At 40.5% G+C, this 20,526-nt stretch overlaps 1 protein-coding gene across 1 annotated transcript in view; it reads left to right on the forward strand.

Moving 5' to 3' along the window:
- Window positions 1–20,526, forward strand: part of VPS13A (vacuolar protein sorting 13 homolog A) — a 208,378-nt gene that overhangs the window by 59,565 nt on the left and 128,287 nt on the right. Inside the window, 7 exon segments of the mRNA XM_042452020.1 lie at window positions 6,621–6,750; window positions 10,093–10,187; window positions 12,043–12,185; window positions 13,742–13,943; window positions 14,661–14,775; window positions 15,426–15,562; window positions 16,256–16,388. Coding sequence (XP_042307954.1) covers window positions 6,621–6,750; window positions 10,093–10,187; window positions 12,043–12,185; window positions 13,742–13,943; window positions 14,661–14,775; window positions 15,426–15,562; window positions 16,256–16,388 — 955 coding nt within the window.

The following is a 20,526-nucleotide window of genomic DNA, read 5'->3' on the forward strand; positions in this document are numbered from 1 at the left end:
TCACATGGTGGATTGCTCCACCTCCCATCCCAAGAATGAGAAGTTTTACTTACTGTGAAAGTTCTTCTGGGATGGCAGGAGAAGTAATCCACAGGGGCTCGATAAGAAAACTGGGAGAAGGGGGAGTTTTAATTGATATAATTGAAAAGAACTTGGACTTTTGTCAGACCAGTTGGCCGCAAGGTAAATCATCACATGTTGATTACTACTGCATCCCAGGATGAACCTTCCCGGTAAAACTTTTCATTTTCAGGTGGTGCTGATTACAATGGAAAGGGACTAGTTTCTGGCTGGATGTTCAAGGTGGTTCTACTGTGAGAATGGAACCGCAATAAAGGTGTAAAGGGGCAGTATGGGAATGAAAGTAGAAAAATTGTATTCATTGGAAACGAATGAGAAATATCCTGCCATGATTTTGTGTATGGTTTAATTAGTCCATGACACTGATTGCTGGTCAGTTCTGATAATGAAAGTCTCCAGATGGGATTTACAGTTTCTAGATAAAGTTTCTGAGCTTTTATTATTGAGCCTGAGCTTCTGAACTTTGGCATCCTGCTGGACTTGACAGATTGTCAGAACTCCTCTTTTTTTCTGTTGGATCAAGCACAACACATTGCAAAATGACAGTAAAACTCAAAATATGGAAGATGACAACCTGACTGCACAGCTGGCAGTTGGTGAAGCTACAGCAACTGCCAAGCTCTCTGGACACGGGCTGGATTTTTGAAGTGGGGCCCCAATAGAGGCTATGTTCCTTAGTTGCGACCAAGACTGGGCCTACAAGGAGAGCCTTGGGTGATGCTCATGCCAACAGTTGAAGAACTCCCAGTGCAGTATTGCAGAGCTCAGCAGAGGGAGTGCTGGAGACTGGGGTATCTCTCTGACCAAGATGTATATTGGGAGGCTTGGTGATCAGACAGGAGGAGAGGCCTGAGAGACCAAAGTGCAAACAGCTATGGGGAAGCGATGGTTGCTAAGGAGCATGATGCAGATGTTCCTTCTGCACACAGGGGCTGATAATGTTTTGGGGCCCACTGGCCTAATGGACACTTTTGAGTTCTCCCCAGCCTCTACTGCAGGTTGGCAAGTAGCAGCAGGGCCCCCCACCCCCAGTTCAAGTGTACAACCTCTGTTGGCTCCACTGCAAGTAGCAGTAGCTGCGCACACCAGCTCTCATCTCCATAATATCCAGGATGCCCCCCGCGTTTGGCAACGACTTCTGGAGTAACCTTCCGTGGGATTATGAAATGATCCGTCCATGACAGGGGGGAAACATTAACTATTTCCACCCACGGATTCTCCGCATCCGAACAGAAGACCAAATCGAGAGTATTACCCGCACAATGCGTGGGACCCTGTATCAGCTGGGACAGGCCCATGGCCGCCATGGTCTCCATGAATTCCCGAGCCGCACCGGATGGAACATGGCTGGCCGTGAGGGAGATGTTGAAGTCGCCCAGGACAAGAAGCCTGGGCGTCTCCAACATCAGCTCAGCGACCAGCTGTGTCAGCTCGTTAAGGGAGTCCGCTAATGCACGGGGTGGCCGATACACTAACAGAATCCCTAGACTGTCCCTAGCCTTTAGGGTCAGGTAAATACACTCGATATAGGAGGTCATTCTGGGATGGCAGGAGAAGTAATCCACAGGGGCTCGATAAGAAAACTGAAGGAGAAGGGGGGAGTTTTAATTGATATAATTGAAAAGAACTTGGACTTTTGTCAGACCAGTTGGCACGCAAGGTAAAATCATCACATGTTGAATTACTACTGCCATCCCAGGATGAACCTTCCTGGTAAAACTTTTCATTTTCAGGTGGTGCGATTACAATGGAAAGGAGACTAGTTTCTGGCTGGAATGTTCAAGGTGGTTCTACTGTGAGAATGGAAGAGCAATAAAGGTGTAAAGGGGCAGTATGGGAATGAAAGTAGAAAAATTGTTTATTCATTGGAAACGAATGAGAAATAATCCTGCCATGATTTTGTGTATGGTTTAATTAGTCCAATGACACTGATTGCTGGTCAGTTCTGATAATAAAAGTCTCCAGATGGGATTTACAGTTTCTAGATAAAGTTTCTGAGCTTTTATTATTGAGCCTGAGCTTCTGAACTTTGGCATCCTGCTGGACTTGACAGATTGTCAGAACTCTTTTTTCTGTTGGATCAAAGCACAACACATATGCAAAATGACAGTAAAACTCAAAAATTGGAAGATGACAACCTGACTGCACAGCTGGCAGTTGGTGAAGCTACAGCAACTGCCAAGCTTCTGGACACAGGGCTGGATTTTTGAAGTGGGGCCCCAATAGAGGCTAGTGTCCTTAGTTGCGACCAAGACTGGGCCTGCAAGGAGAGCCTTGGGTGATGCTCATGCCAACAGTTGAAGAACTCCCAGTGCAGTATTGCAGAGCTCAGCAGAGGGAGTGCTGGAGACTGGGGTATCTCTCTGACCAAGATGTATATATGGGAGGCTTGGTGATCAGACAGGAGGAAGAGGCCTGAGAGACCAAAGTGCAACAGCTACTGGAGGAAGCGATGGTGCTAAGGAGCATGATGCAGATGTTCCTTCTGCACAAAGGGGCTGATAATGTTTTGGGGCCCACTGGCCTAATGGACACTTTTGAGTTCTCCCCAGCCTCTACTGCAGGTTGGCAAGTAGCAGCAGGGTCACCCCCACCCCCAGTTCAAGTGTAGCAACCTCTGTTGGCTCTACTGCAAGTAGCAGTAGCTGCACCACCAGCTCCTCATCTACCATAATATCCAGGATGCCCCCAGCGTTTGGCAACAGACTTCTGGAAGTAACCTTCAGTGGGATTACTGAGAGACTATCCTTTTTCCTCATACAGGTTTCTGAATTTATGATGGAATAGGAATACACTTTCCATTCAGAGGCAGCCAACTTGCAATGTGTGAGTGCATACCTGAAAGGGAAAGTGACTGAATGGCTTGTGCATTTTTATGATGAGGGGACACTCACCTTAAACAATCTACAAACCTCTATGACAAGTCTCAGGATATTCTTCAAGGACTCATTCCTGCAAGAGAAGGCTTGCAGCCATCTGATGACACTGAAACAAGGGACTCAGTTGATAACTCAATATATGGAGGAGTTTTGGCAGCTGGTGGCAAGTGGCAGTCTGATTGGATGTTATAAAGATCCAGTACTTCTGAGATGGGATGCGACTAGATATTTTAGAATGGGCTCTGTCTCATGACAACCCAGCCACCTTGATGGGATGGATGATGCTGGCTGAGAAACGAGACTATGAGGTTTGCAAACCAGTGACTGGAGCTAGCTACCATTCCTGGTTCCAGAAGATCCCAGATGAAGATCGGTGTTGTAAAGATGAGAAGAACCCTGAGACAGAACATGAGAGATAGGTGCATATTGGACTGTGCCTACATTTCAGAATAGCACAGAAAAAGAGTCTACATCCCTCCTTTTTTTGTCAGCATACAAAAAAGAACTGAGCAAGAAGAAAGGCAGCCGTGGTAAGGGAGCAACCACTCAAGGCTGGACCTTGAGCCATTGATGACAGTGAGCTGGAAGCAACGTAGATGGCAACACCACGAGAGTCCCAGCAGGAAACAACAAAAGCCTGCTTTAGATAGTGCTGAAAGACAGGTTGGAGAGTGAAGTTGCACAGCAACCAGGGTGAGTGGTGGTGTGAAGCCATTCTTTCTGCCAGTCAAATTAAGAAATATCAGTGGGGAGGGGAGCATAGACTTTTTAACTGTTTTAGATTCATGGTGCACCAGATGTCTCATGAACCCAGCAATAGCAGCTGGTGTAGGACTGCACCCAGAGAATCTGGAAGATCTGATATTTGCCCCCCAAATGGATAGCACTAGGATGCAAGGCAGCCCAGCTGAAACACAAACCTCCACAGTACTCGTGGGTGTGGGAGAACTCTGAGAGGTCATTCAATTTGTGTTAGCTCCTACCCTGGATTACCACATGATACTGGGAATATACTGCCTGAACTTTCCTGACCCTTATTTACAATGGAAGAAGGGGCAGTGAAGCTCTCTACATAAAAACTGTAAAGCACACACACTGGCAAACTGGATACCTCCCAAAGAATCCCAGAAAAAGAAATGAAGAGTCAAAACACTCAAGGGAGGAGAATACTCCCAGAAATTTGAGAAACTGTGAAGGGTGCAGGAGTAAGAGGACCCAGATATCCCTGTTATCAGGGATTAAGCCCTGTACCAGGACTTAAAAGAGGTGTTTTACAAGAAAGAGAATGACCCTTTACCCTCTCCATCACAACTCAGACTGTGCCATTAAAATTGACCCTAAAGCCAAGCTCCCTAAATTTAAACTGTTCTCTGTGACTCTCAGGGAGACGTATCTCTAAGATAACTTGTGGGCACAAATTTAGCAAGGGGCTTTATCTGCCCAGTGACTTCAGGAATGGGGCTCAGGGGTTCTTCCACAAAATAAAATAAAATAAAATAAAATAAAGAATGGGAGGAGGGGTGAAGATTGGTCAAGGACTTTAGGAGCCTCAGTGCTATTTGTACATCAAACAAGTATCCAGTTCCCTTAGTGAAAGGCTTGGGAGTTAGCTGCTGGGTGGATCTTTACTAAACTTAACTTGAGATATACTTACTTTCGAGTAAAAGTACAAGAAAGGAATGAATATTAAACTAATTTTAACTGCCCTTTGGGAGCTTTTGAATATTTGGTGATGCCTTTTGTACTGTCTGGGGCCCCGGTGTTTTTTATGCATCTGATGAATGAAGTCTTTCATGAGTATTTGTATAAGGGGATGTTAGTTTATATAGGCCTGTTACAGACTGCCAAAATAAAGCTGCTTCGGGTCTCTTTGGAGGTATGCTGTTTAAATGATGCATGCATCCTAAGAATCCGAAAGCTGCACTAAAGCTGCCCTCCAGTGCTTAGGAATGGAGTGTGACTTTGGTGTGACCTCTGGACTCTTAGGACCAATGCATCATTTAAACAGCATACCTCCAAAGAGACCCGAAGCAGCTTTATTTTGGCAGTCTGTAACAGGCCTTAGAGAACATATTGATATACTCCCAGGACATGAGCACTCGTGTCAAATTAGTGAGAAAGGTGTTGAAAAAGTTACTGGACAATTAATTGTTTCGCAAGCTGTCAAAATGTGAATTTCATAAGCAAAAACTAGACTACTTGGGGTATCATATGGCCATTGATAGCCTTTAAATGGATCGAGAAAAGGCATCCTCAATGTTGGATTGGGAATCTCTAGAATCTGGAGGCAACTGCAAAGCGTCTTGGGATTTGCAAATTTCTATAGGCAGTTCATTCCTAACTTTGTACAAGTCACCCTGCTTCTGATGTACCTGTCGAAAACAAAAGAGAAAAAAGTTTTTAAAAAAAATCAGAAAGGTGAAACTCAGCTCAAAATGGACTGAGGATTCCCAGTTGGCATCCAATAATATGAAAACTGTTCATTCTGAACCCATTTTAAAATATCCTGATCCCACTCAGCCATTTGTGGTACATGTTGATGCAAGTGATACAGCATGCAGGGAGGACTCTTATTAGGACCAAGAGGGGCAATTACTTCCATGTGCCTGCTTGTTCAAGAGGTCTTCTGGGACAAAGCATCACTGAGCAGTCTGGGAAAAGGACATGGGGCAATCAAATGGGCTCTTGAGAGCTGGAGACATTTATTTGAGGGTACTACTTGTCCTTTGAGGTGTGGATGGACCACTGGAATTTGCAGGCATTGCAAATGCCAAGAGAATTAACTCCCAAATAAATTAGATGGGCAGAGCTTTTTTACAGGTTCAAAGTCACAATAAAATACTTTCCTGCAGGAGAAAAAACTGCTAGCTGATGCATTGCCTAGATTGCCCCAACATGAAAATAAAAGGAAAAACACTGCGTTCACACCAGCCCTGTTGGTTCTAGGAGTGACAGTTTAGAGGGCAGGCAAGAAAAAACAGACTTGCCTGCAGTTTATGACAAGTCTTTGCAATTCAGTCTTTTCAAAGAGGTGAAGCAAAATGAGAGGAATAAACAACAGCCACCAGAAATGCAGTTGAGAAATGGAGTGTACTGTAAAGGAGACAGAATCTTTGTAACTGGCTGGACATTTTGGCTTTGTAAAAACACTGCATTTGGTGAGAAGGCAATATTGGCGGTTGACATTGTGTGTGGATATTTTGTAAACTTACATGAGAAACTGTCCTGTATTTGCCATGGGAGAAAGGGTGGTGGGAGGAGGGACAAACCCAAGGACTGTGGCAATCTCTGCCTTCAGAAACCCATTAAGAGCTACACCTGTACTTTAATGGTACAGTACGGCCACAGTATTAGATCCACGAATTACCCTGCCCCATTTTAGTCAATGGTGGCACGTGTATGTGGCCGTACTGATGTGGTGCTCGTGTTGCTGGCTGTTGACTATCATTAGGCTTGAGCATAAACTTCTTTTCTCTTTTGTGGTGCTTCCCCAGAACTAAACCCCCATGAGTCGGAAGGATGCACTGCCTTATTCATTTAGAGCTTGCATCTTTTGCTACAGTTCTATATACATCTTGTCTGAATTTTAAATACTTGCTATTTTGGTTAAGCCATTTTGTATTAATTTTAAAATAGTACTTATGTTGTTTTGCATAATAGGCAACTAAGGCTGGATTAAAGATTTTCAGACCAGGAGCTAAACAAGATGATGAAGAATCTACTGGCTGGTTTGGTTGGATGTGGGGATGGGCTGGAAATAAAAGCACTGAATCTGTACAAGAACCAAAAGGTACAAATATGATTGTGTGGGTTTAGGTATACTTTACATTTTTTAAAAAGAACACATGCCATTTTTTTCACAAATCTTAAAATGCTTATGTTTATATTAATGATTATTAATTTTATTAGTCTTGTCAGAGTGACTACTTATGAAAGGATAATCTTACTTGTTTCATAAAATATGTATATCTTTTACTTCTAATACACTCCTTCCCAAGGGAAGGGGCCTCGCCGAAGAGAGGCATGGGGAAGGCGATCACCCTCCCCAGCGTCCCTTCGGTGGGGCTCCTTCCCAAGGGACGGGGCCTCACCGAAGAGAGGCTTTGGGGAAGGCGATCGCCCTCCTCAGCGTTCCTTCGGCAGGGCTCCTTTACAAGGGAAGGGGCCTCCTCCAGGAGAGGCTCCTGGGGAAGGCGATTGCCCTCCCCAGCATCCCTTCAGCCAGGCCCCTTCTCTGGGGAAAGCCTGGCAGAGGAGAGGCTGCAGGGCGCGCAATCGTCTCTATCGCTGGGCTTTTCCCATCGGAGGGAGTCGAGGCTAGAAGGGGCTGCGGGGCAATCGGGGCACCCTTGCCAGCGTCTCCCCAGATGGGCTATCTCTTGCAGAGGTAGCCCGGCTGGGGAGAGGCTTGGTTAAAGTACTGCTTTGCCCCGTAGATAAGCCGACCCACGATTTTGGACGCCATTTTACGGCAAAAATTTCTCGACTTATAGTTGAGTATATACAATAGTTATTTAAGTTGTCATCTGTGAACTCACATAACCTCGCCCAGTCTTCCTTCATTCCATTTTACTATTCCTATGAATTACTACATTTGCGTCCATTGAACTGGCAGTTTCGGTAAGAAGCCCTTTATATATGGTTGCTGGAGGTGGGTGGGGCTACCACCAGAACACTTATATAACATTCTAGTAGGATCCAAATGATGCACTGTGCGGGTGCAGGATAACCCACCTTGTGTGAATTTACAAATAGCTACCTGAAGAACTATAGTTACAGATAATGCAACCTGTCCATACACATTCTTGAGAAACATGTAATCTTGTTTATGAAACAAAGTGTACAAGTGGTAATTTTGAAAGTAATTTTAAAAATAGGTTGCAGGTGTCAGATTTTTTTTACTCACAAGAATGGTTAGATTCAAGGCACTTGTTACTCTAGCCTCAATGTGTAATATGCTTTTAGCTCAGTCAGTTTTTATTTAATACTTTGGAAATGTACATAGTTTTATCATAGACAAGTGATATTAATTCTTTAAGAAATAGAAAGTTTGTTAATTATGATAGAACTCTGAAAATGCAGTCTACCTTAATTACGGGACATTCCTTGGTTGATAACCTATAAGTTTTTAGGTTTTTTGTGGTTCTGTTATGATGCAATACTTGACTGAAATTGTAATCCTGTATTCAGTTAGAAATAAGCTGCATTGAACTCGGCAACATTTGCCTCTGTATTTTCAGGATAGCAGTAGTTTCCTCTTAATACTGTATTAGAAATAGTATGTACATCTATAGCAGTGGTCCCAAAACTGTGCTCTTTGAGGGATTTTGGACCTCATCTCCCAGAATCCCAGACTATTTGCCAACATGGTGTTGAAAAATAAATCCAGGGGAGAATGTTCATCTGTGGGTAAAAGGTGACAAGGTTACTATAGGTCACCTGCAGCCATGATGACTGCATTTGGACTGTACTGAGTCACAGGATGGGACATCATCATAGGCTGGAAAGTGCAGAGTCACCCTGCAAGGGGGACGTGTATATATGTGACACATACCAGGAAGAGGCTGGGCTAAGTGGCCACATGTACATGTACATAAGGGAGGAGCCTCAATGTACAGAGTGGGTAATGGTTGTTGGTGTCATGTCGGAGTGTTGGTGAAATGCGAATAGCTTTGTCAGAGAAGACAAGCTTGTACACGGTGGAACGAGAAGTAAAGTGCCTCATTAAGAGATAGTTGGCTAGAGACTCTTTTGTCTGCTTCTGAGAGGGGAAAGGAGTCTTTCCAGTCTGATCACATCTCCAAGTCGCTTCTCAAGTGGTCATCCTGGTGCAAAGCTTCAGCGTGGTACAATGCACTCTGCACAAACACGCTAACACATGGCTGAGTCTTCTGAGAGATGAAGTCCAAAATCTCTTAAATGGTACTGTTTGGGGACCACTGATCTATAATTTCATTTTGTCTGAGGTGTTGGAAAGACAAAAGCAGTCACTTCATTTGTTGGTCAGTTTAGGTATTTCTACTTGGAGAGAAAACAGATTGTATCAGGTGGTGTTATAAGTAATATATTTAAATGTCCATATACTTGATCCACACATTGGATTGTGAACTGAGAGCTTCTTTGCCTTGGACAGAAGGAGGCTCTTTCAGTTCAAAGCAAAGAACCCTGTCCACTCAAAGGGGTTGTTCCCACTATGGTTTAAACCAGATCGTGATCCAGTTTAAACTACCATGGTTCCCACTTAATTCGAATCCCTGAAGCGATTCGGAAAGGGGGGGGGTCATGGTTTTTACCCATTTAACCTGTGTCAAAAGGACGCTGGTAAAATGGGGTGTTTTTTGGACTAAATCAATTTATTTGGAAATAGATCAATTCTGCTCAAGTGGGAACCAGGTGGAATCGAATCAGATTTGAATCCGCCCTGGTTCCCACTGGCAGCGGCTTTCCCGGCCATACCTCGATGCTCCATCCTCCCAACCTGCCTCTCCATCCTGGCGTGCCTCAGTCCTCTGTACCTGCCTGTCTCCTTCCGCCCCGGCCTCTCCTCCAACCCCGGTATGGCCAGGAGAATGGAGGGAGGCATGGTGGGGAAGCCACAGCTGTTGCTTCTTGCACCAATTCTTGAAACCAGAGCAAACATAGTGGGAACCATGCTGTTTGCTGAACCAGTTTAAGGAATCGATGCAGGAAGTGAATCAAGAGGTAAGTGGGAATGAGGCCAATGTGGACATATTTTTCAGGCTTATCTTGTTGTCAACAAACCATGCTTTTGTTATTGTAACAGGCCTTTCTCCATTCTCCTACAACTTTTTGCATCAATACAAAATCTGATGTGGAAGCTTTCTCAGTATTATGGAACAGATTTTGACAGTGCATGTAGGAGCTGTGGGAGTGATGGGAGATGACTCCTTCCCAGTTCCTTTGAGGAATCTCCTTCCTTTAGGGGTATGATAATCACTGGTCCCTGACCATTTTGAGTCTTAGACTGGCAAGGCAGTTTGCAGTAAAAGCAGTATATTTACAAGAGCTATAAGGTTATAATTATTGAAAAGTTAATATTTGTTGTAGTGTGTTGGTATGTTATGATAAACTTTTTTAAATTGAATATATTAAAACTGTTTTTTTATGACAGGTTTTGAACAATTGATGACGCCACAAGAAAAGGACAAACTCTATGCAGCAATTGGTTATAGTGAAACAGCTGTTGATCCAACATTGCCCAAAACGGTGGGTTTAATTTAATTACCGTATATACTTGTGTGTAAGTCAACCTCATCTATAAGTCGAGGTCAGGATTTGGGGCCAAAATTATGGATTTTTATATGACCCAAGGGTACAATTTAGGGGCATGTAACAAAGGATGTAAAGGACGAAGCAAGGGCATCAGCAAAGCACCAGTCACCACCCACACTCTCTCTCCTTTCAAATGCAGTGAGACCTTTGAATCTGTCTAGCAAACAAGCAGCGAACACACACACCCATACAAAAAACCTACACCCTTTCCTTGCAAATCCAGCATTTTGAATCTGTCTAGCAAAGCAGCAACAAACACACACACACACACACACATGCAAAAACACAGTCCCTTTCCTTGCAAATCCAGCAGGACTTTTGAATCTCTAGCAAACCAGCAACACACACACACACATACAAAAACACACCTTTTTTCCTTGCAAATCCAGCAGGACATTTGAATCATAGTCTGTTTTCTTGCCTGGGCAGCGCTACCAAAGTAAGGAAAATGGAGTGGTGGGCAGCACTTCTTTTAGGAACTTTCTGAGCAGGATTACCATATTGACTTGTATATAAATTGACCCAGTATTTTGGGGTCAGTGTTTTGCCATAATTTTTTTTTACTTATAGATGAGTATATATAGTAATAGTATAGGTCAACAAGCATTTAACTTTACCTGAAGAACTGTTATTTTGCAAAAGGAAATTATAGCTGGTACAGTGATTATCAACTTTTGAAATCTGAATGATCAGTACATCAGTAAGATATGATGTTGGGTAGAATTTAGAAGCAACATAGCTAATATTTTATGTATTATAGGTGGCATTCAAAAATGTCATGTGTTTTTAATGTGTGCAGTCTGGAAGACCTTTCTTTCCTTTCCAGTGTTACTTAACTGGAAAAAGGAGAAGAAAGCTGCAGGCAAATTCTTAAGGTGTCCTGCAGTATTGCTTCAAATTATATGAAGGAGAGAGAGGGTATATTCAACCTTTTACAACTCTGGGGCCACATTTGTATGATAAAGCCTAGGGTGAATCAACCAACTTTTACACTATCTAGAGTTTATATTGCATCCTTACATTCGCAATGAAATTTCATTTTTTTTTAAAGTTGGCAAAAAAAAATCATTATGTTAGAAACAATCAAACTTCAATGCAGTTCTGATAAACGTATATGCCAGTTGAGTCATGTATTTTCCTCTGATTCTTCCTATGCAACAAATACCTGCATTGTGAGCTGAATTTTGTTTAAATTTGGCTTGCACTTTGATCTTAATTGTAGTGTTTGAACTAGACCTCAGAGTTAGGTGAATTATTTTGGTTTCTTTTCTTTCATTCATCAGTTTCCCTTTCTGTTTATGCTTGTCTGCTTTCCTGTATGTGAACCTATTTTTTAAAAAACTCCTGGTTGTTGAAAACATTAACAGGTATGATTATTTTATTAGTCAAATAACATTAAGAAATATTTTATAATGTATGTTGTTGCATGTTAAGTAGAGTTGGACTACCTCTCTTCCATTTCATGCTCAGCATAATTTGTGTGGACAAAAGCTCCCCAAAAAGATGTGATTTCAAGATGGGGGACCAAAGTGTCACAAATTGTTTTGAGAGTGGTGAAGGGTGTTCTTGAATTAAAAAGAAACCCAAAATGCCTTCTTCTGCAGCAATGTCAGCTTCCTCCCTCCAGCCTTGCCCTTTAACTTTTGGAAACTGCTTGTTGCTACTGAAATGAAACGTAGCTCTAGCCTTGCTGTGCTTCTTACTGACAGAATGTTCATGATGGATTTGCTTAGTTATGTTTTGTAAAGATACTTTTCTTCTCATGATACTTTTCCCTTAATTTATACAGTATGAAGCTATGAAGCTTTATGTAAAACTATTAAGCATGACAATACTGATAAGAGAAATGAAGGAAAAACCTGCACTGATAGAAATTGCCTTAATTGATCTGCGTACAACAGTAACGCAACGGCCTGGTGCTGAAGCAATAAGGTTAGTTTTTTATGTGTTCATACTTATTCCTTGAAACATGTGAACAGCATACAAAATTTGATAATACTTTGGATTTCAAAACTAGATTTTAATATTTTCTGACTTCATAGTGAGTTGTAAGATGACATAACATTTGGAAGATGTTACTGTTTCAGTTGGATGCATACTCCAGTCTCACAGCTTCTTACCATAGTTGTTTGCAAGTTGAGTATAAGAAACCAGAAGCTTCTGACAGCTAGCCTCCAGGACATTCTTCCTCAGCACCAGCACTCTTGTTTTTTTTAGAAGGCCATGCAAGCTAGTCCTTAGATATTCTTTGGGTTTCCACACCCTTCTGGCATTTTGTTGCTCATTTGTGTGATTTACATTTATTTATTTAGAGTATTTATTCTTTATCCTTCAGCTAAGATGCTCCCAGAGTGGCCAACAAATTAGGGTCTGCTGCCATATGCATTGATCTTTGATTCTTGTTTCTCTTTATCTGAGACTAGCTGAAGCCTGTCTCATAGCTAGACCAAGTCCCCAAGAACCAAACTAGACATGAAATTAAACATGTGATTACATTTTATGTTTCTGTTTTTTGTTTCTTAACAAGTACCCAAGGGGCAGTGAGATTTAGAAAGAAGGAACATTTTTATCCGTACTGTTTCTTGGAGTTCCAGTGAAAAACATATCTTCTTCCTGTAGTATCTGTTATCCTCTGGAAGGAAGCTTCCATTGGGGCTAAAGAAAAAAACATTAATGCAGTCACACAGTTAATGTCATATTTTGTTTGGCCTATGTTTTCATATGAATTATACTAAATGTTGTTGGAAAGTTATTTCACATGCATTAGAGCTTTGTGTCAACTGGGTATTATCCATTTGAACAGAAAAAACAGTTTCCCCATCTTGTATTCCCAGGAGTGTTAGAGACCTAAAACACATGGACATATTAAAATTTATTAATATGTTTTAAAACCAAGTTACACTAGGATGAATACTCCTAGAATTGCTTTAATATGCATGCCAAATTTCAGATACATATCCTCTTTAATTAAGTAACAGTCCTGGACCAATATGCAGGTCTCTGGCAAGTTTCCAGGATAGAACAAAATAGTTGTACCAAATGGACACAAATATGATGCCAGTCCCTGGCATGCTGGAAAAAATATTTCTATTCCTGTCTCATACCAAAGAAGTAATGCCCATGACTACTTGTTAACCAAGATATACTTGTAATTCTGTTGATTAATTAAAGGGTTTAAGCAGGTAGTAGATACTCTCAAGGCTTTCTTTCAGTTGTAGTACTGATATAATGGATATTGTTTAAATATACACAGAATTGTAATTTGTTTGCTGTTGCTGTTGGGGATGCTTTGATTGTGAGTTCCGATACTAAAAACGAAAATTAAGGCAAATCAAAATTATGATTGGCAAGATAAATGCTTTTATATGTTACCCACTACATATATTAAATTAGTGGAGTATAAAGTAAAACTTTTAATGAACAAAATAATCATTTTTGAACAATAGAATTATGTTTGTCTGTGTTCTCAAACAATGTAATTTATACAGATTTGAGTCAAGTGTAAGTGCATTTGAAGTGCAGGGCATGACTCAAGGAAAAACAGTACCCCACTTGCTGTCCTCAAATACAGTCCACTCAAAGCAGAATACATCGCTCTTTACCATCATGTTTGAGACCAATCCATTAGATGAAACTGCCAATCAGAAGCTAAGAATAGAATCACAGCCTTTGGAAATAATATATGATGCAGTAAGTAGAAAACTTATATTTTAAAAGTTTTTATTTTTTTTAAAAATATCTTTATTGAACGATTATACACACATATATATACATAAGCATATAATCCATTCCATTTTTTTAATCGCACCTATTATGTACATAGCGTAAAGGTTGTAATCCACGTTAACATCTCAACCTCACATTACCTTTTTTAAAAAATAATATGAACATTTCATCAGTGATACCTTCAACCTTTACATATATATATCCATACATCTGCTTTTGTTTAATACCTGATACAGTCCTTTAGAGACTTACTAAGCTCTAGAGTCTCTGTATTATTATTTACAATATTTACAAATCCTCTCCAAACCTTTAAACTTAACAAATTCTTATATCCATTTTTCCTTTAAGTTACATCTTCTGTACCAATACCTTTCTAATGGTTCCCATTCTTTTAACTTCTTTTCCTTATTTTTATTGTCGTTTACCATCATTGTTAACTTATCTAATTCTTTTACTTCAAACAATTTCTGTAACCATTCATCTATTCTAGGAATAGTTTTCTTCTTCCAATTTTTAGCCAAAAGTATTCTGGCCGTGGTAGTTACATACAGAAAAATTCTCCAAAATTTAGGTTCCAGTGTTTCACCGAGATTTTTAAAGTTTTTAAAGTGAAATACTTTAATTAAATAAATTAAATATTCATAGATGATATACTTCCCTGTCATTTTGCACTTTTTTCAGATGACTGTGAATAGCTTAGTGGATTTTTTCCGCCCCCCAAGTAATGTTCATTTAGAGCAACTGACCTCAGCAACTTTAACAAAATTAGAAGAATTTCGGGAAAAGACGGCTACAGGTAAGTTTGGATAATTTTTGAAAAACATTTTTGAAAGACAATAAATTCTTGTGCTAACTTTGGACATCATAGTGTACACAATTCTCTCTGTATGGAGATTAAGGGACTGGACAAATGGGGGGAAGGGGTGGACAGAGGCCGCCCCTTTATCCCCTGCATCGTTGCCATGGCAACTGCATGTCACGACAACGATGCGCTCAGATAAAGGAGTTGCAAAACACGACTCCTTTTTTCTGCTGCTGCCAAGGCACCATTAGTGCCCTGGAGTAGCGTGGTGGCGTCCATTGTGTGCTGCACCGTTTGGACGTGGCACACAATGCAGAGCATTGGCACACGCACCAAAATGCTGCTGGGAGAGCGTGATAGGGCGTGGGAGCGTGGGGATGCTCCACTCTCCCGAGCCCTTAAATCGGCCCAAGGACGGTGCTCTTTGCCCGCCTGTATCGAGCCTAAATTTGTATGAAATGGTGGTATGTGAAAAGGTCTGCATTTTTAATATATTACTTCATATTGGCTGTACCCCTGTGTAATGGAATTCTCTTAAACTCTGTAGCTTTTATTTGGCTTAAATTTGTTCCATAATAAATTTATTTGGTTATAGTTGTGTTATGATCATTATTGCAATTATTTTCATTCTAATGTTTTTCCAGGGCTAGTGTATGTTATAGAAACGCAAAAGATTCTAGATTTAAAAATAAATCTAATGGCTTCCTATATCATTGTTCCACAAAATGGATTCTATGAATCAACAGCAAACAAATTACTTTTGGATCTTGGTCATTTAAAGGTAAAACTCTCAAATACCAATATAATACCTAATGCAGAAATAGTAAAGCACCATATTCTCTAATTCATTTTAGCCTTTTAATTTAATCTGTTTTTCATGCAAAATTATATTTCACTACTGTTTATGTTTCTGAATGTTTCCATATCATAAAATATTTAACACTGGAAATATATCTACTTGGAAATAGAGAAATCTTTCACACAATTGAAGCAGATAAACATTTGACACCCTAGGGCTAACCAATTTCATAGTGGAATATTTTTTTATAGGCCAGGGTCCACTTTGGTAAATGCATCTGACAAAATTGTTTGTGGACCCTAAAAATCTATAACATGAAAAATGTGTTAGTCTTATGAGTGACAAAAGGCTTGTATTTGTTACAACAGATTTAAAATGGTTATCCTACTAGAATTTTTCTTAGTGGTTATTGTTTCAGATTAGCACTCAGAAGCATAATGTGTGTCTAGTTAGCATATTAGTAGTTCATCCTTCTTCCTAAAACTTTCCCTTTCTACTCTATACAGAGAATTAAAGATAAAATATTTCATTAGATCATTAAAAAAATCTGGAAAAGTCTTGTCTTTTCATTTTCTTACCATATGGTTTCAAAATGTTCTTTATCTGCAATGTATACTTGAATATGTTATTTAGTATGTTGTGACAGCTTATTAAAATCATTTTTCTTTTTTTAAGATGACTAGTAAAAGTCGTTCTACCTTGGAAGATATCAAAGTTGGTGAAAGTGCTCTTGAAGATATTATGTCAAGAGCATATGATAAGTTTGATATTCAGCTCAGTAGCATACAACTCCTTTATAGCAGATATGGTAAGTATGGATACAGATTGATTGTATATAAATTTGAAAAAGCAGGGCAGTGTTAGTAGTTTTCTTCAAATTGATTCTAACATCATGTTATTTGACACCGGATACTTGTCGCAGGCTGTGTGATGTGTGTTTCTTTGTTTAAGTGTTAAATTTAAAAGCATGTGTACCCATACAACCTAAAAGAGAAAAGAGTAATAGTGACAAGATGTGTAAGCACAATGAATTCAATGGCTGACGAACCTGATAAATGTATGAAGGCATTAAACACAGATGACAGCATGGAGGAACCGAAGCACAGATGTCTTCCATCACTAGAACTGCAAAATCAAACCAAACATTAAATAGTTCAGAGAGAGATAAACCATCTGCTGCAAAATGAGCTATAAAGTGGGTGTCATATTCCCAAAGATGCAAGAGAGTGTATTCCAGCCTATTCACTGTACCCAAGAGCAATGGCCCATACAGGCTACTTCTGGATCACAAATATCTGAATGGATTTGTGAAATATCAGAGGTTCAAAATGGAAACATTACAAACCATCAGGGACATTCTTGGAATGGCAGGTGGAACAATCCACCGCATGAGGATTTTCCCCCTGTGCCAACCGATTTGGTTTCAGTACCAGAATTATCAGTTCAAAGCTCTTTTATTTGGTCTTGCATCAGCACAGAGTGTTCACCAAAGTACTAGTACCAATGGTAGCACATCATTAAGAAAAGGTAATTCAATTGTTCCCTTATTTGGACGATATCCTTTTGAAATCAGGATGTAGGCTACAAACATTACAAACACTGTAAGCATATGGTTTCTTAATACAGTGGGCCCTTGCCTTATGTGGGGGATCCATTCCAGACCCACCCGCCCCCAATGTAAGGCAAAAAGCACATATGCTCACGTCCCTTTGGATATAATGGAGCTCGTACGTGTGCCATGGCCGTGCGGCATGTGTGCCATTCTTCCATTTGCTGTTTGGCTTCAGCGTAAGCTGAAAGGTGTCTATAGCAAGCCCTCATATGGTGCAGGCTCACTGTACATCATAAGAAAAGTCATCTCAAGCCCACACAGTTTCTGTCCCTTTGGGAAGTTCATTTAGATACAACCAAGAGCCAGCATGGTGTAGTGGTTTGAGCATTAGACTATGACTCTTGGGACAGGGTTCAAATCCCAGTTTGTTCATGTAAACCCACTGGGTGACCCTGGGCAATTCATGCACTCTTAGCCTCAGAAGATGGCAGTGGCAACCTCCTTCTGAAGAAACTTGCAAAGAAAAGCCCATGATAGAGTTGAAAATGACTTGAAGGCACAGATACAACCAAGAGCTGTATGTTTCTCTCCCAAGAGAGAGTACTAAATGTCAAGAAAGGACTGAAGAGAATAAAAACCGAGAAAATGGAAGAATTACTAGTATTACTGAGATCCACAATTCAAATAGCACCTTGGGCCTCGCTACATACCAGAATGCTGCAGCACATTCTGAGGCCTTATCTATAGCAACCAAACATCGCTGTCAAGTGAAGATTACAGAGGATTTGAAGGAAGATTCAAAGTGGTGGATGATCAAAAATCATTTGAACAGGGTGTACCATTTGTACCACAAGAGAGTATAATCATAACAACAAATGTGAGCCCGACTGGTTGGGGAGCACACTGTGAGGGAAAGTCCATCCAAGGCACATGGTCTGGCATGGATTTGAAACACAGTTTAAATTTCTTAGAGCTGAAGTCTGTAAGGTTGGCACTTCTCAAATTTGTAAACATAATCAGAGGTTGAAATGTGCAAAAATGATGAACAATATGACAATGAAGCCATACATTTTGAAACAAGAGGAATCAAGATGTGTACAGAAGAGAAATCAATCAGATTTACATTGGATGGAACAAGTAATGGAGTCTCTATCGGTAGTGTACCTCAAGGGCTCTGAACACAGAGACCAATTTTCTGAGCATAAAAAAGATCCGTTATATAGAGTAGTCTCTGAATTCAGAAGTATTCAGCCAGCTAAACAACAAATTAGATGCATTCAAGGTACATTTCCCTGGAACCAATTTCAAATTAAAAAGAAATTTTTCCTTAGACAGAAGCAGAGGCTTGGAACAACATGATTTAGTATTGGATTGGCCTCAAGGACTTATGTATGCCTTTCCTCCAGTTCCAGTTATTTCGAGAGTGCTGGCAAAAATATGGAAAGAAAGAGCAGCAGTTGTGTTAATAACACCATACTAGCCAAGGAGACCTTTGTTTCTGCTGTTATTTCACCTGTCAGTAAGACGTTGCCAGCACATATCAAACAGGTTAAGGTTACTCCATCAAGGACCAATACTGCACAACAATCCAGGATGGATGAAACTAACCTCATGGACATTGAAATGAGACATTTGATTCAACAAATATATCCAGATGCCGTTGTGGAGACCTTGCTAAGATTCAAGAGAGTATTGCTTACATAGAATATGCAATGTTATGTGGAAAGTATTTGTTACCTGATGTCGCTCACATGTTGATATAAGCAAGGTAAAAGTCAGTAATATTCTGAAGTTTCTTAAGGAAGGAATTGTGAAAGGATTAAGACTGTATGCTAAAGAGGCAGGTGGCAGCTTTAACAGTTGTGTTTAAGCCATAGAGGTTGGCCCTATCCTCACATCCGCATGTATGGAGGTTCCTCAGGAGCAACTTTGTAAGCCCTACCAATTGTACAAAGATTTCTAACATGGAATCTGAATTTAGTTTTGAATAAGTTAACACAGTTACCTTTTGTGGGTTTTTCGGGCTACCCACAAAAAACTATGGATGCCGGCTATGAAAGCCTTTGATTTAACACAGTTGCCTTTTGAGCCGTTGAGAGAAGCCCCATTGAGATTACTCATTTTTAAAGTCATTTCTCTGACAGCCATAACTTCAGCAAGGTGCTTATAGGAATTACTGGCAATATCAATATATCCCTCCTTGTGTAAGTGGGATTAAGAAAAACTAACCTTGACATTGAATCCATCATTCCTGCCCAAATACAGATTGAGCAAAGGACTATTAAGCTCCATTAGTTTACCATGTTTTTGCCTGAATCCAATTAATGACTTAGAGAGGAAATGGAGTACATTGGATGTGAGGCACGCAGTGAAAGCATATAACTAAGTCTAAGAAAAACAGAGGAGTTACTTTTCTAGTTTAATCCTAGGTCTTTAGGTAATAAAGTTTCTAAGGGGCTGTACAGATGAGAAGAAAGGGGCAGCCTCTGGATCTTGCCGCGGAGACCGCAGGGACTCGACAACGATCCGCCCCCAAAAGGAGCTGTGTGGTGACGTCCCTTGTGCAGTTTGGGCACAGTGCACAAGGCACGTCATCAGTGTGCGCGGTGTGTGGATGCACGCGCACCCAAAATGGCACCGGGAGAGTGCAGAGCATGCAGGCCCTCCACTGTCTCGAGCCCTAATTTTGGCCCCAGGCCACCGCAAAGTGGTGGTCTGTTCCGGGTCTAAGTTGCTTTTGGCACCGCGGCTTGAAAACATGTATTATTCTATGCTATGATTTGCCAAAGATCCCAGGACCACAAAAATGTATGGTCACATTCAGTGTGTTTCGTATTGACCAGCATAGGGCCTTCCTAGGGTCCACCAAAGGTTGTATTAGCATCATTGGAGGATATCTATAATGCAGCTGGTTGGAAAGCACATTTAACAATTATAAGGCATTACAAAATCAATAAATATAATTCAACACAGTCTGCTTTTGGGTGGACTTTGCTACAATTTGTAAGATTGTTAGGGTAGCCTTTTCCCTTCCTGAAGTGGGATAGCTTGGATACATCCCAAATTTGTGGATTGCTTATCCATGCCATTTAGAGAATGAGAGATGGTTACTTACCATGAAGATTCATTTTTGGATGGCTTAGATAAGGAGTTCTCCCCCACTTGGCTACATTTATATAATATTAATTAGAATTATAAACAAATGAATGAATAAATATGAATAAATGAATAAATACATTAGACATATAAAACTAGCAAATTTGACATTAGCTATTTAGCAGGCTTTGAAATGAAACTGAACTAAAAGTTCAGGAGTCAACTGTATTAACAGAAAAGAATCTAAGACTCTGAGACTCCTGTAACATTTGCTGGCATGAGGGAAATAACCCAACTT

The sequence above is a fragment of the Sceloporus undulatus genome, chromosome 2 (genome assembly GCF_019175285.1).
Source record: "Sceloporus undulatus isolate JIND9_A2432 ecotype Alabama chromosome 2, SceUnd_v1.1, whole genome shotgun sequence".
Lineage (NCBI taxonomy): Eukaryota > Metazoa > Chordata > Lepidosauria > Squamata > Phrynosomatidae > Sceloporus > Sceloporus undulatus.